Below are 18,114 nucleotides of genomic sequence, written 5' to 3' on the forward strand. Positions count from 1 at the left end.
CCAAAGCGGAAGCTTTGCCGGGCAGCGCGCGGCGTCGCCGGAAACAACGTCACGCCCCGCGCGACCGAGCCTGCCCCTGCGAGATAGGCCTGGGAAGCCCCGTGCGCCTCCTTTTCTCTTCCGCTCTCGCTGACGGCAAGGTGGGTGATCCGTGGGGCTCCGGCCTTTTTCCCGGTCGCGGCATTTAACGCGGGTCTCGCGAGCTGGTCTCTCACTCGCCCGTTTCTTTGTGCTTTTGTCCCCCTCCTCAGGCGCCATGCCGGCTAAGGGACCCCTCCAGAGCGTGCAGGTCTTCGGCAGGAAGGTGAGGCTGCGGGGGGGGGGGTGGTTGGGCCTGGCTTCTTCCCTTGGCGACTCTTGGGCTGTACAGGGGGAGGGAGCGGGTACCGGACCTTCTCATTTTGCCCCGTGAGTCTCGGCTGCTGCGGTGGAGGCGCCTCGTGTCTCCTTTCCCTGGCGCGCCTCGGCTCATTTTCCCTTTTTCTCCCGCCGCCCAAAAATAAAGTAACTGCAGCTGCTTGAGTGGAGGGCGAATTGGGTTCAGCGCCCCCTGCTCCTCCCGACGAGTTGCCTTGTTTTCTCATAACTTGGCGGGGTGATGGAAGGTCCTTCTCCACGTGGCTTTTGTAAGCCTCCCCCCCCTTTTTTTTTACTTAGGCGCCAGGCAAACAAATTTCCCTCCCTTTGCCTTCTGAAAAGCTTACAGTGTAATTTTTAAAAAAATCAAATGGGGTTTTGTTTTATTGTCTATTTGAATGGGCTGTTTCTGCTTTGGTTTGCTTCAGTTTTCCGTATTAGTTTGCATTATTTTATGCCAATAGTATTCGTTTTCCCCTTTTATATTGTTAACTGCCCTACCCCAAGGTCACATGCGACATGGAGTACACCCTCACTTTCTTATAATGGGTCTTTGCCACCTCATTGCTCCACCAACTCTTACGGAGTTGTCCGTAAGAACATAAAAAGAGTATTGAATTGGGATGAGGGCCCATCTAGTACCAACATCCTGTTCCTGCAATAGCTTGTGCAAATGTCTATTGGAAGCAGGGTATGAATGCAACAGTGCACTCTCACCAGTTATGGTTCCCAGCAATTTTGTGGTGTTGATCTCTGCAGCGTTTTTTCTTTTAAAAGGATTTACATTGCATAATGAGAAATGAGGATAGGATTTTATAGATATATATGAATTGCAGAAGCTACACTGGAGATCTTACAGCTACTGAAAATGGTTTTAGTAGTAGTGATCTGTATATAGGGGTTGCTTCAGAATTATATTCTAGAATGGGAAAGATACAATTAATGCTGCTCAACTATATACTATATGTTAGAATTGTTCTTGTTTTTTCCCTACCTTATTTTAGAAAACTGCTACTGCAGTTGCTCACTGCAAAAGAGGAAATGGCCTCATTAAGGTGAATGGAAGGCCTCTGGAAATGATAGAGCCCAGAACTCTGCAGTACAAAGTAAGTTGCTACTTTCATTTTAGCATCATGAAATGATTGTTGTATAGAGGTACCACCTAGCATACTAGTACTAACTGAACCCCCCCCCCGCCCCAATAATTAAAAGTGTCATTATGCAGATACCTATTGTGAGGGTGGACTGCATGAATAAGGCACCTACCACTGCTTCCTAACAGTCATTGTAGTGTGACTGCCCCTTTAACATTTGGGGTAGTGTTATAGTTTGGAAATCACTATGGTAAGGGGGTGTCACGAGTTTGAAGGCAAATAGGGCAGTGTTGCGTGTTTCTGTGCCTTTGAATACTACTTAGCTATACCTATTAAAAGACAAGCCTCTTTTCTTTTCTTTTTAAAGAAGGGGGGAGTATGAGGCTTTCTAGTTGTTGTTGTACTCCAACTCACATCTTTCCCAGCCATCATAGCCAGTGGTTGGGGATTATGGGAACAGTAGCCTCACAGCATCTGGATGGCCACATGTTGGCCGTTCTGGTTTAGACCACCAGTACTGTATTTCTGCAATGCAGTGGAGAAGTAGGACTGAAGTGGGTATCTGGGTAAATAATCAAATCTGGTCAGAGTGGTTGGGGCAACCCAATCAGATGGACAGGGTACAAGTATTTATACATACATTTTATACCACTAAATCAAGATGAAAAAATGGTCTCAAAACAGTGCACATAACAGTCAAAACAAAAATAGGCAAACATGAAAGCAACATAACTGGGTCACATGGTAGGGTAAGCTGGTGTAAATAAAAATGTTTTAAGCTGATGTCTAAAACTAAACACAGGAAACACTTGTCAGATATGCAGATACTACAGTATAGGTCTAAATACCTCATCTCTTGTGGCCTCCAGACATGTCATAAAGGGACAGTTAGCAATTTTTCTCAAGCAGATTTCACAGAATGACTAGGAATGTATGGAGAGAAGTGGTGCTTCAGGTAGATTGAACAGGAAAAAATAATTTGCATTCTAGGTGGTGATGCAGTCATACACTGAAGTAATTAAAAGCACAATCATTCTTACTGTATCCCTGGGATGCAACCCTGTGCATATTTACCTGGAAGTAAGTCACACCAAGCACAGTGGGGCTTTTGAGTTGACATGCATAGGATTGTGCTGTTAGTGATCTATTATCGTTTCCTACATACAGTAGGTTTAGCCTGATAAACATGTATTGGATGGACATAGAGCAGGCTTACTAATTTTTTTGTAATTTCTACATTACAGAATCAGAACTTGTAGTTGCACTGCTAATTAAAGTGTGCTGAGATCATGAGTGCTTAAATGTTCTTTTTATAACTTTTTATAAATGTTATAACTTCTTTCTCCAGCTGCTTGAACCAGTTCTCCTTTTGGGCAAGGAGCGCTTTGCAGGAGTCGACATCAGAGTCCGTGTGAAGGGTGGAGGTCACGTAGCACAAATATACGGTATGACTTATAAGCAATACTTGTTCGTTTGGGCTCAAAAAGAACAGACATTTGTTTACGTATATTAGCCGCTTCCTAAAATGCTCATAAGTATTTCTAATCCACCTTCGTACAATTATAGATGTTATAAGAATATTGATAGGTCTGGAGTCCCATCTATTAAATTTGCCAGCTAGTTCTTGCATCAGGTTCCCCCCCCCCTCTCAAATTTATACATGAGATCCCAGACCAAAAGAGAGCAGAAGTGTGCAAGATAGTATTGCTGTAGATGTGTATATGCAATATGTGTGCATAGTCATATTAGCTCAGAGGTACTACCTAAATATCCCCAATCACCCCATAGTTATGTGCTTTGATCTGCATTTCACTTTGCTAACCAGATTGTATCTAGTGCTAATTGTTGCTTTCTTTTACAGCAATTCGGCAGTCTATTTCCAAAGCGCTGGTGGCATATTACCAGAAATGTAAGTTTCTCCATTTAACTTTTTTTCTTGTCTCTTACAAATGCATAACTTCAGACCAGCTGTGTAGGGTGACAGTTTGTAGATTATTATTGGTACTTAATTGTACTGTTCTGAGCCAGATCCAGCATTGCACATAAGTGAATGTTTTGAGGACTAATGCAAGTATTATTTTGTTTTCCCAAGATGTTGATGAAGCTTCCAAGAAGGAGATAAAGGATATCCTTATCCAGTACGATAGGACCCTTTTGGTTGCTGATCCTCGTCGTTGTGAATCCAAGAAGTTTGGTGGACCTGGTGCTCGTGCACGTTACCAGAAGTCTTACCGTTAAAAGAAAACTATGCATTTGTTCAGTCTTTTAAATAAAGATGGAGAAAACTGAATTCTTGTGTTTGTCTGAAAACGTTACACAATTCTCTGCATATTTGGGTGTTCAAGAAGAAAATTTATCAGTTGGTTGAAGTTACAGGATATAATCCAATGTGTAGAACACATTTTTAAGTTGCATAGTCCTTCCTGTTGTGAGATCAGGGAATCTTAATGGGTCAAGGGACTTAAAGGGATCACAAAAGCAGCAGTGGATGTGATTGCTTCTGGCTGTCTCCTCTTTCCTGGCACTTGTCCATTATTTGGTAAGGAGTCTGAGTAGCAAAGTAGAGCATTTTAGAAGCACCAAAAAGATAAATGCAGAAGTTATATCATCACTGTTGCTGCTACTAGTTGTCTTGAGGTGCAATTGTATGGATGAAAGTCAATACATTAAGAGATTTCCTCTCAGGAAAGTGCGTATAAGACTGCAGTTGTCGAATTAATTTCACCATGTGATTATACAGGGTGAGTTCTTTAAAATAGGTCCCGTGGATACAGAGTACACACGTTCCACAGGGCCTCTTTTAAAAGACTCGCCCTTTATATAGGTAACTGATGGAGCACAGTTATTGGGAACTAGCCTCTACAAATTGTGTTTGACTAGTAGAAGTCTCAGAGCTCTGATTACAGATAGCTGCTGTTGCCCCCCATGATAAGCTTTTTCCCATGCAGTTGTGCACCTATAGTTTTTGTGGGAGCACTAGCGTATATATCACAATGGACATCTCTGAGGAATAAAGCAGTTACTTAAAAATGTTATTAGAGTAAACAATGCTGGGTTGTGCTTGGCAAGAAAGTAGTGATAATTTTCTAAACATTATCCCAACAGCTCATGTACACTGCATCAAATAGAAATGCCTAGTGCAGATTTTCTAACCATACGCATCATTACCATTTTGACCAAGGCCAGATAAACATGCTAGTAAGACACTATAGCCTATTATTTTCATAATGTGACTTTATCCTAGAAATTCATCAGGGTCCTTCTCAGTGTTGCATAGGCCTGTGAGTTTCATAATAAGGTGCTGGTTTTGATAATACCAGTGCTGAAAAAAGAAAAGATTCTTAATCCGTGTCCTGAGACTTCCAGAAATTTAAGTGGTAGAGAACTGGCCTAGGGTCTTCAAATATTCCCTGTTTTGTTTTGAGGGCACCACATTGACTTCCTTTCCTCCAATTTCCTTCCATGCACACTAGGTAGAGGTAAAGGGATCCCTGACCATTATGTCCAGTCATGGCTGACTGGTTGCAGCGCTCATCTCGCTGTATTGGCCGAGGGAGCCATCGTACATCTTCCGGGTCATGTGGCCAGCATGACTAAGCCGCTTCTGGCGAACCAGAGCAGCACACGGAAAGGCCGTTTACCTTCCCGCCGGAGCGATACCTATTTATCTGCTTGCACTTTGACGGGCTTTTGAACTGCTAGGTTGGCAGGTGCAGGGGCCGAGCAACAGGAGCTCACCCAGTCACGGGGATTCGAACTGCCAACCTTCTGATCAGCAAGTCCTAGGTTCTGGTTTAACCCACAGCGCCACCCGCGTCCCATAGTATTTAGTTGGCATTCCTTATTTGGTTTGGGACCCATTTCAAGCAGGATTGCTGTGGCCCCAGCCTGACTTGGGCTCTGAAGTGTGGGCCTTGCAGGCAGCAAGTGGTGGGGTGGGGAGAGATGATGTGGGTGAACCTTCCTGCATCAATCTTATTCTTCCTCGTAACCTGATTGCTCCCCTGCTTTTGACAAGTCCAGATCACTCAGAGTGGACTTTCACCAGTCTGGAAGAATCCCAGTTGAATCCAATTCATTTCAGGATTTGTCCAGATGGGTGTCACAGTCCTGATAACTAGGACTGCGAACACAATTAATTCCTTGTTCTCTGTGAGCATTAATGTCGATGAACACATAGGGGAGAGGCATGAAGCAGAAGATGTGGTGGTGGTTATACTGTATTTTGGTATTTTCACTGGGCTTTATTGTCTGCAAAAGCACTACATAGCATTATCCTACCGCAGCATTATCTTAACTGAACACTTACTTGCTATGCAAAATGCGGAGGGCCACAATGGCTTTGTGTAAATCCACAGCAACAATAAGCTTATAAGCTTTTAAATAATATTAGTGTCCCCTCTAATGACTGAGCATACTTTTTGACCGTGTGGAAGGATTTGCATGATGCAATCAAGAAGAGCCAGAGGGGGATTACAGCTGGAAATACTAAATGTTATTGAGGCTGTGGTTGCTGTTTTCACACCCCTTCAGGTAAAGAACTTGCCCGTGTTCTCTTCTGAAATAGTTGCTAAATACAGGAAGTCTGGTGATATAACCTTGTCCTTGTCAGATCATTTTGCTTGTTTATTTATGCTTGCAAAGCTTGCGTTTACCAAAATGGCCCCCGGTTGTGTTACAAAAAATATCACAATGAAAACAAGTACAGTGTGTATTAAAATAAATAAAACCACGACACCAGTCATTATTAGAATAAAAGCACAGCAGTGAGGAGGGAAGAGAAAACTCCATCGAAGGCTTGGGCAAAGAAATGTGTCTTGATCAGTTGTCAAAAAGCATACTGTGATGGTGAAAGTTGTACAACCTGGGGTCTGACACGTCAGCTCGGAGGGGCCAATGCACGTTTGGACCTCACAATGTTTTTTGGGAGGGGGCCAGGCCCCCTCAATGTTCAGAGGGTATTTGGCTCTGCCCCCTGCCTCCTCGCAACATCACAGGAGTGATGTAAGGAGATCATCTCAGGCCCCCTCAATCATCTTGAGAAGATGGCGCCTCTGCCTGGGGTCCACCACAAGCAAGGTCCTTTTATGTTTTCATTGAACCAGGAAGGGTGGCAGACCTACCAGCATGGCCTCCCTTAGGTTAACATCCAAACATGTTGAGGGGGGGGGGATATGCTCCTGTTGTTGCATGACATTCTGACAAGATTCTAACACCAGGGACTAGTGTTCCCCTAGCCCCATCAATTGAATGGAACACATTCCTTTGCATCTCTTATGAGAGTTGTTGAACTATTCTGATCAAGAGACGGTTGTTCTGTCACTTGATATGGTTCCATATCTGACGTCTTTGAGAGCCCTACACACATCAAAATGGCGTCGCTTTTTTGTGTAGACTATGCGCGATGTAAGAGAGAGGCTTACGGTCACGTTTCAGAAATTCAGGTTAGACCCATTACAAATGGATGCTTGCTTGATGCAAATTGACATTGCTATTGAAATAAATGTGCTTCAAAGACGAACGCTTCTGAATGTTTGAACTCTTCAAGTTGTGGTAAGATGAAGATGGGAGAGGGGGAGGAACTCTTGGTCAGTGCGGGCTTCAAAGCAGACAGATGCAAAATGATCTCTCAAAGTAATGTGGCACAGAAAGATTTCTTTCTGTGTCACTGTCCCCAAGCGTTATAAAGGGTTGATTCAGTCCAAAAGAGGAGTAGGAGCGTCAGGTCTCGTGTAACTAATACTGACTCAGGTAAGGAGCTACCATGCATTACTAATGAGAGAACCCCAGCCAAAGCGCATGCTGCGTTTCCAAAGCTCTAAAAAAGTGAATGTGGCAAGAAAGCTCCGTTTTGCTTCCCCTCCCCCCTTTTTATTTCAGTTTACCAAATTTACAAAAGATCTGCGAAGGACGTTAACTTTTAAGATGCCATCATAGTTAAAGGCACCAGTCTGGACACTTTCTATCTTAAGAAGTTACCTTGAAATGAACATTGTGAGAAAAGTCAATTTCATGATACCGTGGGACATATTTTGGGTTCATTTTCTGCTGTTTTCCTTGGAAGGTAAGTTTTGTTTGTTTGCTTGGTTTGTTTTTTTTACTACAAATAATTGATAAAAGCTCTAAGAAATAAAATACAGTTGGTTGCTCCCCCCCCCCTTCTTGTAAAACAATAAAAACCTATTTCTGTTACTGAATAAGGTGTATTCTTTATCTCAGGTATATTGAAAACAAAAGCAACTTTGATGCGATTAAAAAAGTTGTGGTCTAAATTGAGGAATTTTGGTTTAAAACAGCTAACAACGCAATTCTGTGCGTGTTAACTTGGAAGCCAATCCAACTGTATTCAGCGGGGTTTGTTTCCAATAAAGTGTGCATAGAATTGGATGACAAATTTATTTTCCCTTCCAAGTAACTTACAGTTTTCTTCTGGAGTTCTGCTGTTCCTTCAGAGTGTTGAAATGGTAAAAAAACAACTAAAAAACAACAACTGATGAAGTATTTCTTAGCTGGCTTTTTATCTCACATGCTAATAACAGAAGTTCTGGAGAGTCTAGGAAATTGTTTGAGACATTATGGATTTATGGCAAAACTTAAAATGCATAAATAACAGTTTGTCATGGAATAGATATGGACTGAAACAGACGGCTCTGTGTGTTATCTAAAAAGGGTGCTAAAGAGTCCATTTTGCCAAGTCAGGACTCTCATATTTAATGACAGTGAACCTGATCCTGGAAGGATTGCATAGGAATCACCGCAGGACTTCCACTTAAGCCTTATATTTCATATGCCTGTCATCCAAAGCTTACCTACTTGTATGTAATTCACACTGTGACTTATCTCTCAGTTTAGATTGTGCTGTGCATGCAGTTTTCTTCATGTGTCGAAAGCCGCAAATTCTGAGTTCCCAAACGCTTCAGTGTTTTCAAATAACAGGCTTCTGCCACTCATAAAAAGTCTATATTCTACCTTTGCCTGGATGCATCTTAACTGAAAATCCTGTTCATCATTTCTGAAAGAGTACAACTCATCCTTGTTTTTAAAACTGAACTTAGATTCATCATTATTTTCTGAGCTCAGTCTAGAGCAGATACAAGGGGGAAGAGTGAGAGTCTTTCTGCCTTTTTTATCTAACAGGATCCCTCTGTGAATTGTCTCTTCTGAAAAGAGCTCCAAGGTGAGTCTGCATTCATCCTTTGCAGGATATAATAGTCCATTCAATCAGAGTGTATAGCATGACTCTGATGCATCGGAAGTATATGAAATAAAAAGTATAATTAAGCAAGTATGTATTAAACTTTTTCCCCCCATGGTGACATTACTGATTTTCAGAGCATTAGCAGGCAAAATGTCACCCAAAGGCATTTTGTTGGTAATGAAATATGCCTGTTTTGTAACTGCGGTAATTGAATGTAAGGCAAGTTTGGGGGAAAAGTGCTTTTGATTGTGTTACATGGTGCTTGTAACTGAAAAGAAATATTTGAAAATGTTTATCTGAACTACCAGTTATAATATGCTACTTGCATGGGTGTGGTGGAAGTATAAAGTCAACATATATCAACTATCTCAGTTTAGTTAGGATTCTCTTTGAGTAGAAAGATACACTATTTTGTAGACTTAAACACAATACCCCCACCCAATGTAGCGCCTAATCTCTTGTCAAATTATTTGCATGCAGCAATGTTGGACACGTTACCCCCAATTAAATGGCATGCTTTTAAATAAGGAAGGCCATCCAGATGATGAAGCGTCTAGTAAGAATAATTTACCTGATAACTGCTTATGTTCTTGAAAGCAGAGTTAGTTATTTTGGATCTTAAAACTATCCTTAGAGTCCATTAATTCTAATTTCTATGTGTTGCTGTTGCCATAGGTGGTAGCCCACACCATAGTAGCTAAATTGTATTTAACAATTGAACTGACACTGCTTTGGTGGCAATTTCAGTTGCAAGTCAGGGAAGATAAACATGTGAGGTGTAATTATAATGCGCTATTCAGAATGAAGGTGGGGGAAAAGACAAAAAAAAAAAAAAAAAAAAAACAAAACACCTGACCTTGAAAAGCACTTGAGTGTGTCACCATTTGCTCCCCTACAATATTCCGTAAAACAGACTGAGATCTTGGTATCACATCATTTCAATTACCAGTTTCATAAAAAGGCAAAGTGGGGAGGAACACCCCTTGCTCAAGGCAGAGCACCCTCAACAGATACCTGAATCAATTACCTGGCTGACTGGATGGGTGCTCTACCTCACTGCAACCTCAAGCAGAGGCTAGATAACCATTTGCAGAAGCATCAGCATTGCTGAAGTCTTCCTGCATGAAGCAAGAGTTTGGACTGGAAGGCCTATGGAGCACCCTTCAACTCTCACTGACTTATTCAATTGGCAGCATATTTCTTTGTTAAAAACTGCCCGTAGGACCACTGACCTAAATCTATGCATACTCAGCAGTTTGGATTGCGGAATTTAATGCAGCTCTTGTTCACTTTGAAAGGCAAATAAAAAGGGGGGGGGGGTGTTTCCTCTTGTATTTTGTCATCCGAGAGAAGGAAAAGAGAAGACGAATGTTGAACATGAACTTTAAAAAGGGGGAAATAAAAGAAGAATTAACTCAAGAAAGGTTTCTTTGATAAAATGAGAGAAATCAAAGAGAAACACCTCTCTCCTGGGAGCCTGCAGATTCAGGTTGCTTCGAGACCTTTGATTATACAAGATTCTTTTTGTTTTCTTCCAGGAATGAATTTAATGCAATTCGTCAGAAAAGAGATCTCTTAGCAGCTGAGGTAGGTTATACCTCAAAGGGAGAAAAGAAAAACCCACACACTCTCACCCATCAGCCTACAAGGGGAGCTTGCTATCCCTACAATGAAGCCTTTGTGCATCAGAATGGGAATGGTAATAGCAAGGCAGGGATGAGGAGGAGTTGCTTTTCCATACCTGTTTTCCTGCAATTCTCAAAATGCAAACCTACATTCAGCCATTCATTCATTCTTTGCAAATCGCTTCTTGAATTAGCCACCCCAACAAACCAAGTGACGCACATCAAGCAGGGTAGGGGGTGTATTTCACTGTTATCTCTTTTGTGAGAGCAAACAAAGAGACTGGGAATTTTGTTAGTGCTTGGCAAAAGGCGAGATCACGAAACAGTAGATGAGCTGTTTTTCAGACGGTGCTGTTATTGTGACAGCTTCTGCTCCGCTCTACAATAGGTTCCCAGGACAGAGTTGCTTACTTGTGAAAAGGGCTCTCCCTGCTTCAATGCCTCACTACATTGGAGATCTCTGCAGACTAGTTTTCTAATATAACAGTTTCAATGTCGGTTTTAATGTACAGCAGGGTTGGGGAGCCTCTGGCCTGGGACCAAATGTAGCCCTCCAGGTTTCAGTACCTGGTCCTTGGAACTCTTCCCAGGCCTCCTGGTGCCCCTGCATTAAACCCCAAAATGGTTTCACAAGGCTGCTCTGGATGGAGGGTAGAGAGGTGTGTCTATGTGTGTTGAAACCAGCCTACTACACTAAGGTAACATTTAAATTGCTGTACCCACTTTTGCCTCTAATTCTGTCCGCCAGTGCCATGCGGCCCTTGGAAGGTTGCCCAGAAGGGAAAATGGTCCCCTGGCAGAAAATATTCCCCATCCCTAATGCACAGTTCTTTTAGATGAGACTGGAGTAGAGAACTTTTGGGTCAGCTCTGAACCAATACCTGTTGAACAAGGAGGCCTTTCAGGTCCCAGCACTGAGAGCCCAGACCCTACACTTGGAAGACATTCATGCCGGTTCTGAGATCCTCCTTCACAGTTGCCTAAAGATACTCATTAAGCTGCTTTGTTGTTTCCATTTGCTGCTGGGTTCGCTGCTCCATTTTCATTTCAATCAAATGCCTTTGCTGTTCCGAGGCCTCTGTCCTTGTTCCAAGCTGCTCTTTTGACTATTGGGATGCCTTCATTTGCTGTTTTGATACATACCACTGAGCCTCTTGGGCTTGCCGATCAGAAGGTTGGTGCTTTGGATCCCCACAATGGGGTGAGCTCCCTTTGCTCTGTCCCAGCTGCTGCCAACCTAGCAGTTCGAAAGCACGCCAGTGCAAGTAGATGAATAGGTACTGCTGTGGTGGGAAGGTAAATGGTGTTTCCTTGTGCTCTGGTTTCCATCATGCTGTTCTGTTGTGCCAGAAGCGGTTTAGTCATGCTGGTCACATGACCCAGAAAGCTGTCTGTGGACAAACGCCAGCTCCCTCGGCCTGAAAGCGAGATGAGCGCCACAACCCCATAGTCACCTTTGACTGGACCTAACCATCCAGGGGTCATTTACCATTATTATTATTATTATTATTATTATTATTAGAGTTAAGAATGTTTCTGCAGCTTCCTCTGTTTTAGTTCAGTCACATCAAGTTAGTTTCTCTCAAATAAAAGGTCATCTCACCGCTAATGCCATTGTTATGTGCTTCCATTTTCCTGAGCAGTGGGATGTCCCAGGACCAGTGCCACTAACCTAAATTTGCTGAAAGAGCCTCTCCCATTCAAAAGACCCCAAAGAAACACCTGCAGTTTTAACATTAACTCCCAGTGAGGAAACACCTGCCATTATTAACAAGCAAATTCTCTAAGAAAGAAGGTTGTCCCATCATGGTAGCAGCTTTATGTGCGAAGGACCAACCCATATGATCAAAAAAGTAAGGGAAGAATTGCACAATGTCCGTAATCTATATGTGCATATCATCTGCTTCACATGTGTAGCCTCAAAGGTATATGTATTGGTGTACACCTCCTGCTTTGCTAGAAATACAACTTTCCCACCTTGGGTAAATGTGTGAACTGCAGTCTGGTGGCTTTTAAGAAACATCAGTGGTGGAAACAAATGACACAAAATGGCAATACATTTAATCTGTACATTTCAGGTATGGGATACAGTTAAAATTCTAATGTATCATTTATATGAATTTTAAGTAGTGCCCACGTCTGTTAGCTTGCTGTTTGTGCAACATATCTAGTGTTTGAGTTATCAAGGCTTTTTGGCTCGAGTGCAAATTCAGGATAATTTAGTTTGATTATCATAATTTTCTTTTGCACCATTATCAGAAACATTGGTTTTGCACTTCCAAGGGCTTTAATTAAACTTGCACAATTTGCTTTTGTCTTTGTCTTTCCCTCTTAGACTGCTGCAGTTTCTTCTGGGGCTCACATACATGAGGCCTTTTCTCAGGCTCAGAATTCATCAGGAGGTCAGTACCATATCATTACTATGATGCCTCTTTGAAAAGACATTTGTGAAATGTTCCATACAATAATCATTGCCGGTAATTCTAATCATGAATGCTGATATACAATTTGATTTTCTAGAGTTTATTACATTATTACATATTTGAAAGTGGTCCTGTGAAACCACTGGCCAAAATCATGGATCCAGCAAACATAGCAACAATTCTATACAATTCTATATTCTATATTTCAGGGGTGGAGGGCATCAATGGTTGGTAACCTACTATGCCTCCATATTGAATTTGAAATTGTTTTTACATATGATTTTTAAAAATAAAAACTGTTGTTATACATAGAATTCTAAAATTGTTTTTGATTACTGATGTTTTTACTGTATGATTGCTTCAAGATATTTTTATGGGAAGTAGTTCATAAATGGAATCAAATGGCTAAATGCACTCTTAAATTCCTTATTTAATATGTAACAACCTGAGATTTTATAGTGTATTTCAAGTGTCCAGTATCTCAGTATCATCACCAAAAACTTTTATTGCACCAGCCAAAAGGCCACGGCATCATCCAAAAACATCAACAGTCACTAGCATCCCAGTGATGATTACAACTGCCCTGTAATGTATACCATTATGATGGGGATTTTGGAGACTGGCACTGAAGCTGAGAGAAAAGTGGAATGCTTTAAGGCCACCATGTGAATCCCTGCTTGAGAAAGATTTGAACAAAGGTTTTCCCATTTCACACTCATACACTGCAATTCTAGATGTGCTTACTCAAAAGTGCATCCTATTGGCTTCAGTGGTGCTTATTCCCAAGTTGTAGTTTAGCAATGTCTCTAAGAAATTCTCACAGCTGGGCTGCATTGTACCATCCAGGTTTTCCCTGACATTTTGTCAATTTGGCCACATTTCCCCCCCAACGCCATTTTTATATCCAAAAATCAGGACATGTCAGGAATTTTCCCGATGTATGGCAAGCCTATATGGGATGATCCTTTTAACTAATTAAATACTTTTAATAGAGTTGAGTTCTGAGAGAACTCTTCCAGTTCTGAAAAGAAGGAACTGAATATATGCTTGGTGAGGAATGATACATGGTAGCTTTTTGCAGCAATAAAGGTAATGGTGATTTCTGGTCTGCATGTGGCAACACAACCTTTCAATAAGTGGAAGGAAGGAAGCACTGTTTTTTTGTTGCTGCTGCCGTTAGCATATAAAGTGGCAAATAATATACCAAAGAAAAAATAATTTGGGCTTTATGTCTTATACTGTATAAAAGCTGGTACAGTTTTCTTTAATATGGGTAAACTTTTATCCAAACTATGCAGGATGTTCATGTAGTTTGTGTGCTTGTTGACATCTGGCTGTTTCTGCTGTGCAGGTTCTTGCCCTCAAGAATGCCTTAATGGAGCCATTTGCACAGAGGCTGGAATATGTGACTGTGAGACTTTCCAGGCACAGGGTGAACGGTGCCAAATTGGTAAGTTCCAGGAAGATGTTAAGAAGCTGAATTTCATATTAAGGTGAGATGTTACAACCTTGTTTGTTAAAACAGTAATGCATACAATGCTTTTGCAATTTGCTTCCAACAGTTTGTGGACGCCAATTGTAAAAGTGTCACACATATCACTATTTTAACATTATTATTATTTTTTGGATTGCACGTTTTTATTCTTTGTAAGCTACTTGGAGACCCAGATGAGGTGAAAAGCAGGGTATACATTTTTTAGAAAAATAATAAATAAACCTAATAAAATGCTAGACCCCAGTTTAATTGCATGGAACTTTCACTGAAAGACCAGTTTACACTGGGTTATATTCAGCCACTTGGAGTTTCTGTACAGAGTCAGTGATGAACGGATACAGGAACTGATCCTGTACCATCACAAACAGCCTGTGCTGAAGATGGCTGAATCTGCATGGTAAGCCACTACTATTGAGTAAATTGTTGCATGAACCAGCCTCCACATGATGGCATGGAAAGTAGCTGTCTACCCGCGTGAGTCTGCCGTGAATCTCAGTGAAATTAATAGTACTTTTTAACTACTGAACAAGAATAATGGGGTTTCAAGACAAGCACAATTTTATCCCCTCTCTGAAGTTGAGCAACATTCAGCCTGTGTGCTATTTTCGTTCTCTTCCACACCGCAATGTGATATTCTTCTCTATTTTATTTTTTATTTTTTGTTCCATCTTGAGCTCATGTTCTCTGGTTTCAAACCAAATTTGAATGCAAGTGAAGGAACCACACATATTGGAGGAACTTTCCTGGGTTCATTTCTCTGTCTTTTTCAGGAGTAAGAGATTATTAAAGGGAAAAATTCAGAGAATACTCAAGCTGTTCATGTGATGCCAACGTGAATGTGAATTGATTTTTTTGGATTGTGATCCAAATAATCTGGCCTACATCTGACAGGCATCTCTTAGATCATCCCATTTATAAACTGAATTTTTAATGTCTCTCTCTCTATATAAAATCTAATATGATGAATATATTTGAAATGGGCTATGTTATATTTGCCACATGGGCTTCTTTTGCTGCACCTGCAAACCAACACTTTGCTCTTTCTAGTTCCAAACGCTGGCAAAGACAGAGATGGAATTTGCAAATCATGGGGTCAGCATCACTTTGAAACATTTGATGGCATCTATTATTACTTCCCGGGAAATTGTTCATACATTTTTGTGAAAGACTGCAGTGATCCAGAGCCTCAATACACTGTGTGGGTAAGATTGGGAATTTGGCTTGAGAAGGAAGTAAAAACAGAATAAAAAAATAAGTACAACATTTCTTTCCACTTTCTTTAACTCCTCTGTAGTTGCTCTGCACAGATTGTAATGTTTTTAATTGAAATATATACCGTATTTTTCGCTCTATAAGACTCACCAGACCACAAGACGCACCTAGTTTTTGGAGGAGGAAAACAAGAAAAAAAATATTCTGAATCTCACAAGCCAGAACAGCAAGAGGGATCGCTGTGCAGTGAAAGCAGTGATCCCTCTTGCTGTTCTGGCTTCTGGGATAGCTGCGCAGCCTGCATTTGCTCCATAAGACGCACACACATTTCCCCTTACTTTGTAGGAGGGAAAAGGTGAGTCTTATAGAGCAAAAAATACGGTATATCTGCTTTTCAAGACAACTCATATATGTATAGCTGGTGTTGATGCCCAGGTTTAAGAGAGAAACATGTGTGCTTCTGTGTCTGATCTCCTGTGCATGGTATTTGTGCTTGTGAGTTCTGACTAGGGATGTGGGGGGAAATTGATTTGATTAGCAAAGCTACCTAATTTACACTTTCCAAAGCAACACATGAAGCAAAAACCAACCATCCTTAAAAGTTCACAGTGTGCTGAATTGTGCAATGCACAATTCTGGGTCTAAAAATGCTTATACAAGAGTAAAGCATGCATTGAAATGAATATATTAGTGAAAACAACATGTAAATGTGTTACATTACAGGAAATAGTTATGCAAACATGCGTATATTAGGCAAAATTGCATATAGGCATGTGTATATTAGAGGAGGATGTGGGTGAGGCTGTGGTCTAAATGACTGAGTCTCTTGGGCTTGCCAATCAGAAAGTCAGTGGTATGAACCCCTTGACAGGGTAAGCTCCCGTTGCTTTGTCCCTGCTCCTGCCAACCTAGCAGTTCGAAAGCATATCAGTGCAAGTAGATAAATAGGTACCGCTGTGGCGGGAAGGCCCTTTCCACCTGGCCTAGGGGGTGAGGCCCACACCCACCAGCCCTACAAAAGAGGCTCCTCATGAGGCCAGAGGAACATCACCTGGCTATTGTTTTATTGATTTAGTATGCTGTAAACCGCTTTGAGATTTTTATTAAAAATATAAAGCAGAAAGAAAAATTAAAAATATAATATAATAAAATAAGGTAAATGGCATTTCTGTGTGATCTGGCTTCAGTTGGGTGTTCCGTTGCACTAGAAGCAAATTAGCCATGCTGGCCACATGACCAGGAAAGCTGTCTGTGGACAAACGCTGGCTCCCTCAGCTTGAACTGAGATGAGTGCCACACCTCACAGTCGCCTTTGACGGGACTTAACTGTCCCTGGGGTCCTTTACCTTTTTACCCTATATTAGAGGAAATATGTAGTCAAATGCTCATGAATTTTCACAAAGACTTGAAAAAAGGCAAACTGATGTGGAAATAATGGGGAACTGAATTTAAGATTGGAAAATGAAAGAAACCAAAACTGATAGATTCACCCATCCTTCGTTCTGACACATATGTTTATGGTACCTGTGTTTAGACATGAGACCCAAAAGGATTCCTCACAATTAAGGGAAAGAGGCAGAAGACAGATCACATGCTTGTGACCTGAGTTTTCCTCTAAAGTCCATAGAAGTAGGGGTACGATTCTTCAGCTGCATTGTGATGCAGCTGAAATGATGCATTTGTATTTTGTACTTGGATATTTGTACAAAAAAATATGGGGTGAAAAGCTGCCCAAAGTATTATTTGGGGTAAAGTTTATTATTTTTATTTCATTTTATAATGTATATAAAGCAGAGAGAACAATTATATCAACAGACAAATATTAAAAGATGAAAACCAAACTATGAAATAGGCACGTAGAACGAGTAGTTACTGCATTTTTTGCTCGATAAGACTCACTTTTTCCCTCCTAAAAGTAAGGGGAAATGTGTGTGCGTCTTATGGAGCGAATGCAGGCTGCACAGCTATCCCAGAAGCCAGAACAGCAAGAGGGATCGCTGCTTTCACTGGGCAGCAATCCCTCTTGCTGTTCTGACTTCTGAGATTCAGAATATTTTTTTTCTTGTTTTCCTCCTCCAAAAACTAGGTGCATCTTATGGTCTGGTGCGTCTTATAGAGCGAAAAATACGGTAGATGCACATGAGTTAAAATTACCCAAAGTATTATTGGTCCCAGTTCTTGGTCTCTTTTGGAAAACAAGGTGAGCTGCTTGCAAATACCGGGCAAAATAATGTATTTGTTACTCATGTAAATCTATTTCTCTCCCTTTAAGATTAACAACAGCCCACGTTGTGTTGGTTCAGTGTATTCTTGTTTGCGGTCAATCAGCTTGTTCTTTGCAAATCAGGAGGAAATAATCATATTGCGGCACGAAGTAAGAAAGGGCAGGATCAGGTAAACAGTCCAGAAGTTTTTATCTAAAGATGTTTTAAAATCAGAGATAAAGTATTGCGATAATGCTTAGGGAAATAATGTACCCTAATACAGCTCTATTACAGGTCCAGTGTGAAAAAAACTTTGATGTAGGAAATAAAGATTGATTTGGAGTATAAAAGCAATGCCCTCCCCCCGCCCCACTGTAATGTCATTAAATCAATATGGGGAATAATATGAGCTCACATTAATTAAAGTGACAATTTATGTTTGAATGATGGAAAAAGGAAAAAGTATAATTAAAATCAAGAATTTCAACTGTACATCTTGATTGCAC

General features: G+C 41.1%; 2 protein-coding genes across 2 annotated transcripts in view; both read left to right on the forward strand.

Moving 5' to 3' along the window:
• Window positions 1-115: 115 nt before the first annotated feature.
• Window positions 116-3,741, forward strand: RPS16 (ribosomal protein S16). The gene is made up of 5 exons (XM_083401012.1): window positions 116-304; window positions 1,362-1,463; window positions 2,800-2,896; window positions 3,313-3,360; window positions 3,544-3,741. Exons 1-5 carry the CDS (start codon window positions 257-259, stop codon window positions 3,687-3,689), a joined length of 441 nt encoding a protein of 146 aa, XP_083257138.1. The 5' UTR covers window positions 116-256; the 3' UTR covers window positions 3,690-3,741.
• Window positions 3,742-7,430: 3,689 nt separating this feature from the next.
• OTOGL (otogelin like) overlaps window positions 7,431-18,114 on the forward strand; it is an 83,131-nt gene continuing 72,447 nt past the window's right edge. Inside the window, exons 1-7 of the mRNA XM_083401215.1 lie at window positions 7,431-7,515; window positions 8,589-8,628; window positions 10,188-10,236; window positions 12,610-12,676; window positions 14,049-14,147; window positions 15,240-15,394; window positions 17,677-17,798. Coding sequence (XP_083257341.1) covers window positions 7,437-7,515; window positions 8,589-8,628; window positions 10,188-10,236; window positions 12,610-12,676; window positions 14,049-14,147; window positions 15,240-15,394; window positions 17,677-17,798 — 611 coding nt within the window. The 5' untranslated portion in view covers window positions 7,431-7,436. The remainder of the gene's footprint in view (window positions 7,516-8,588; window positions 8,629-10,187; window positions 10,237-12,609; window positions 12,677-14,048; window positions 14,148-15,239; window positions 15,395-17,676; window positions 17,799-18,114) is intronic.

The sequence above is a fragment of the Podarcis tiliguerta genome, assembly GCF_965153285.1.
Source record: "Podarcis tiliguerta genome assembly, chromosome: 10".
In the NCBI taxonomy this organism is placed as follows: Eukaryota; Metazoa; Chordata; class Lepidosauria; order Squamata; family Lacertidae; genus Podarcis; species Podarcis tiliguerta.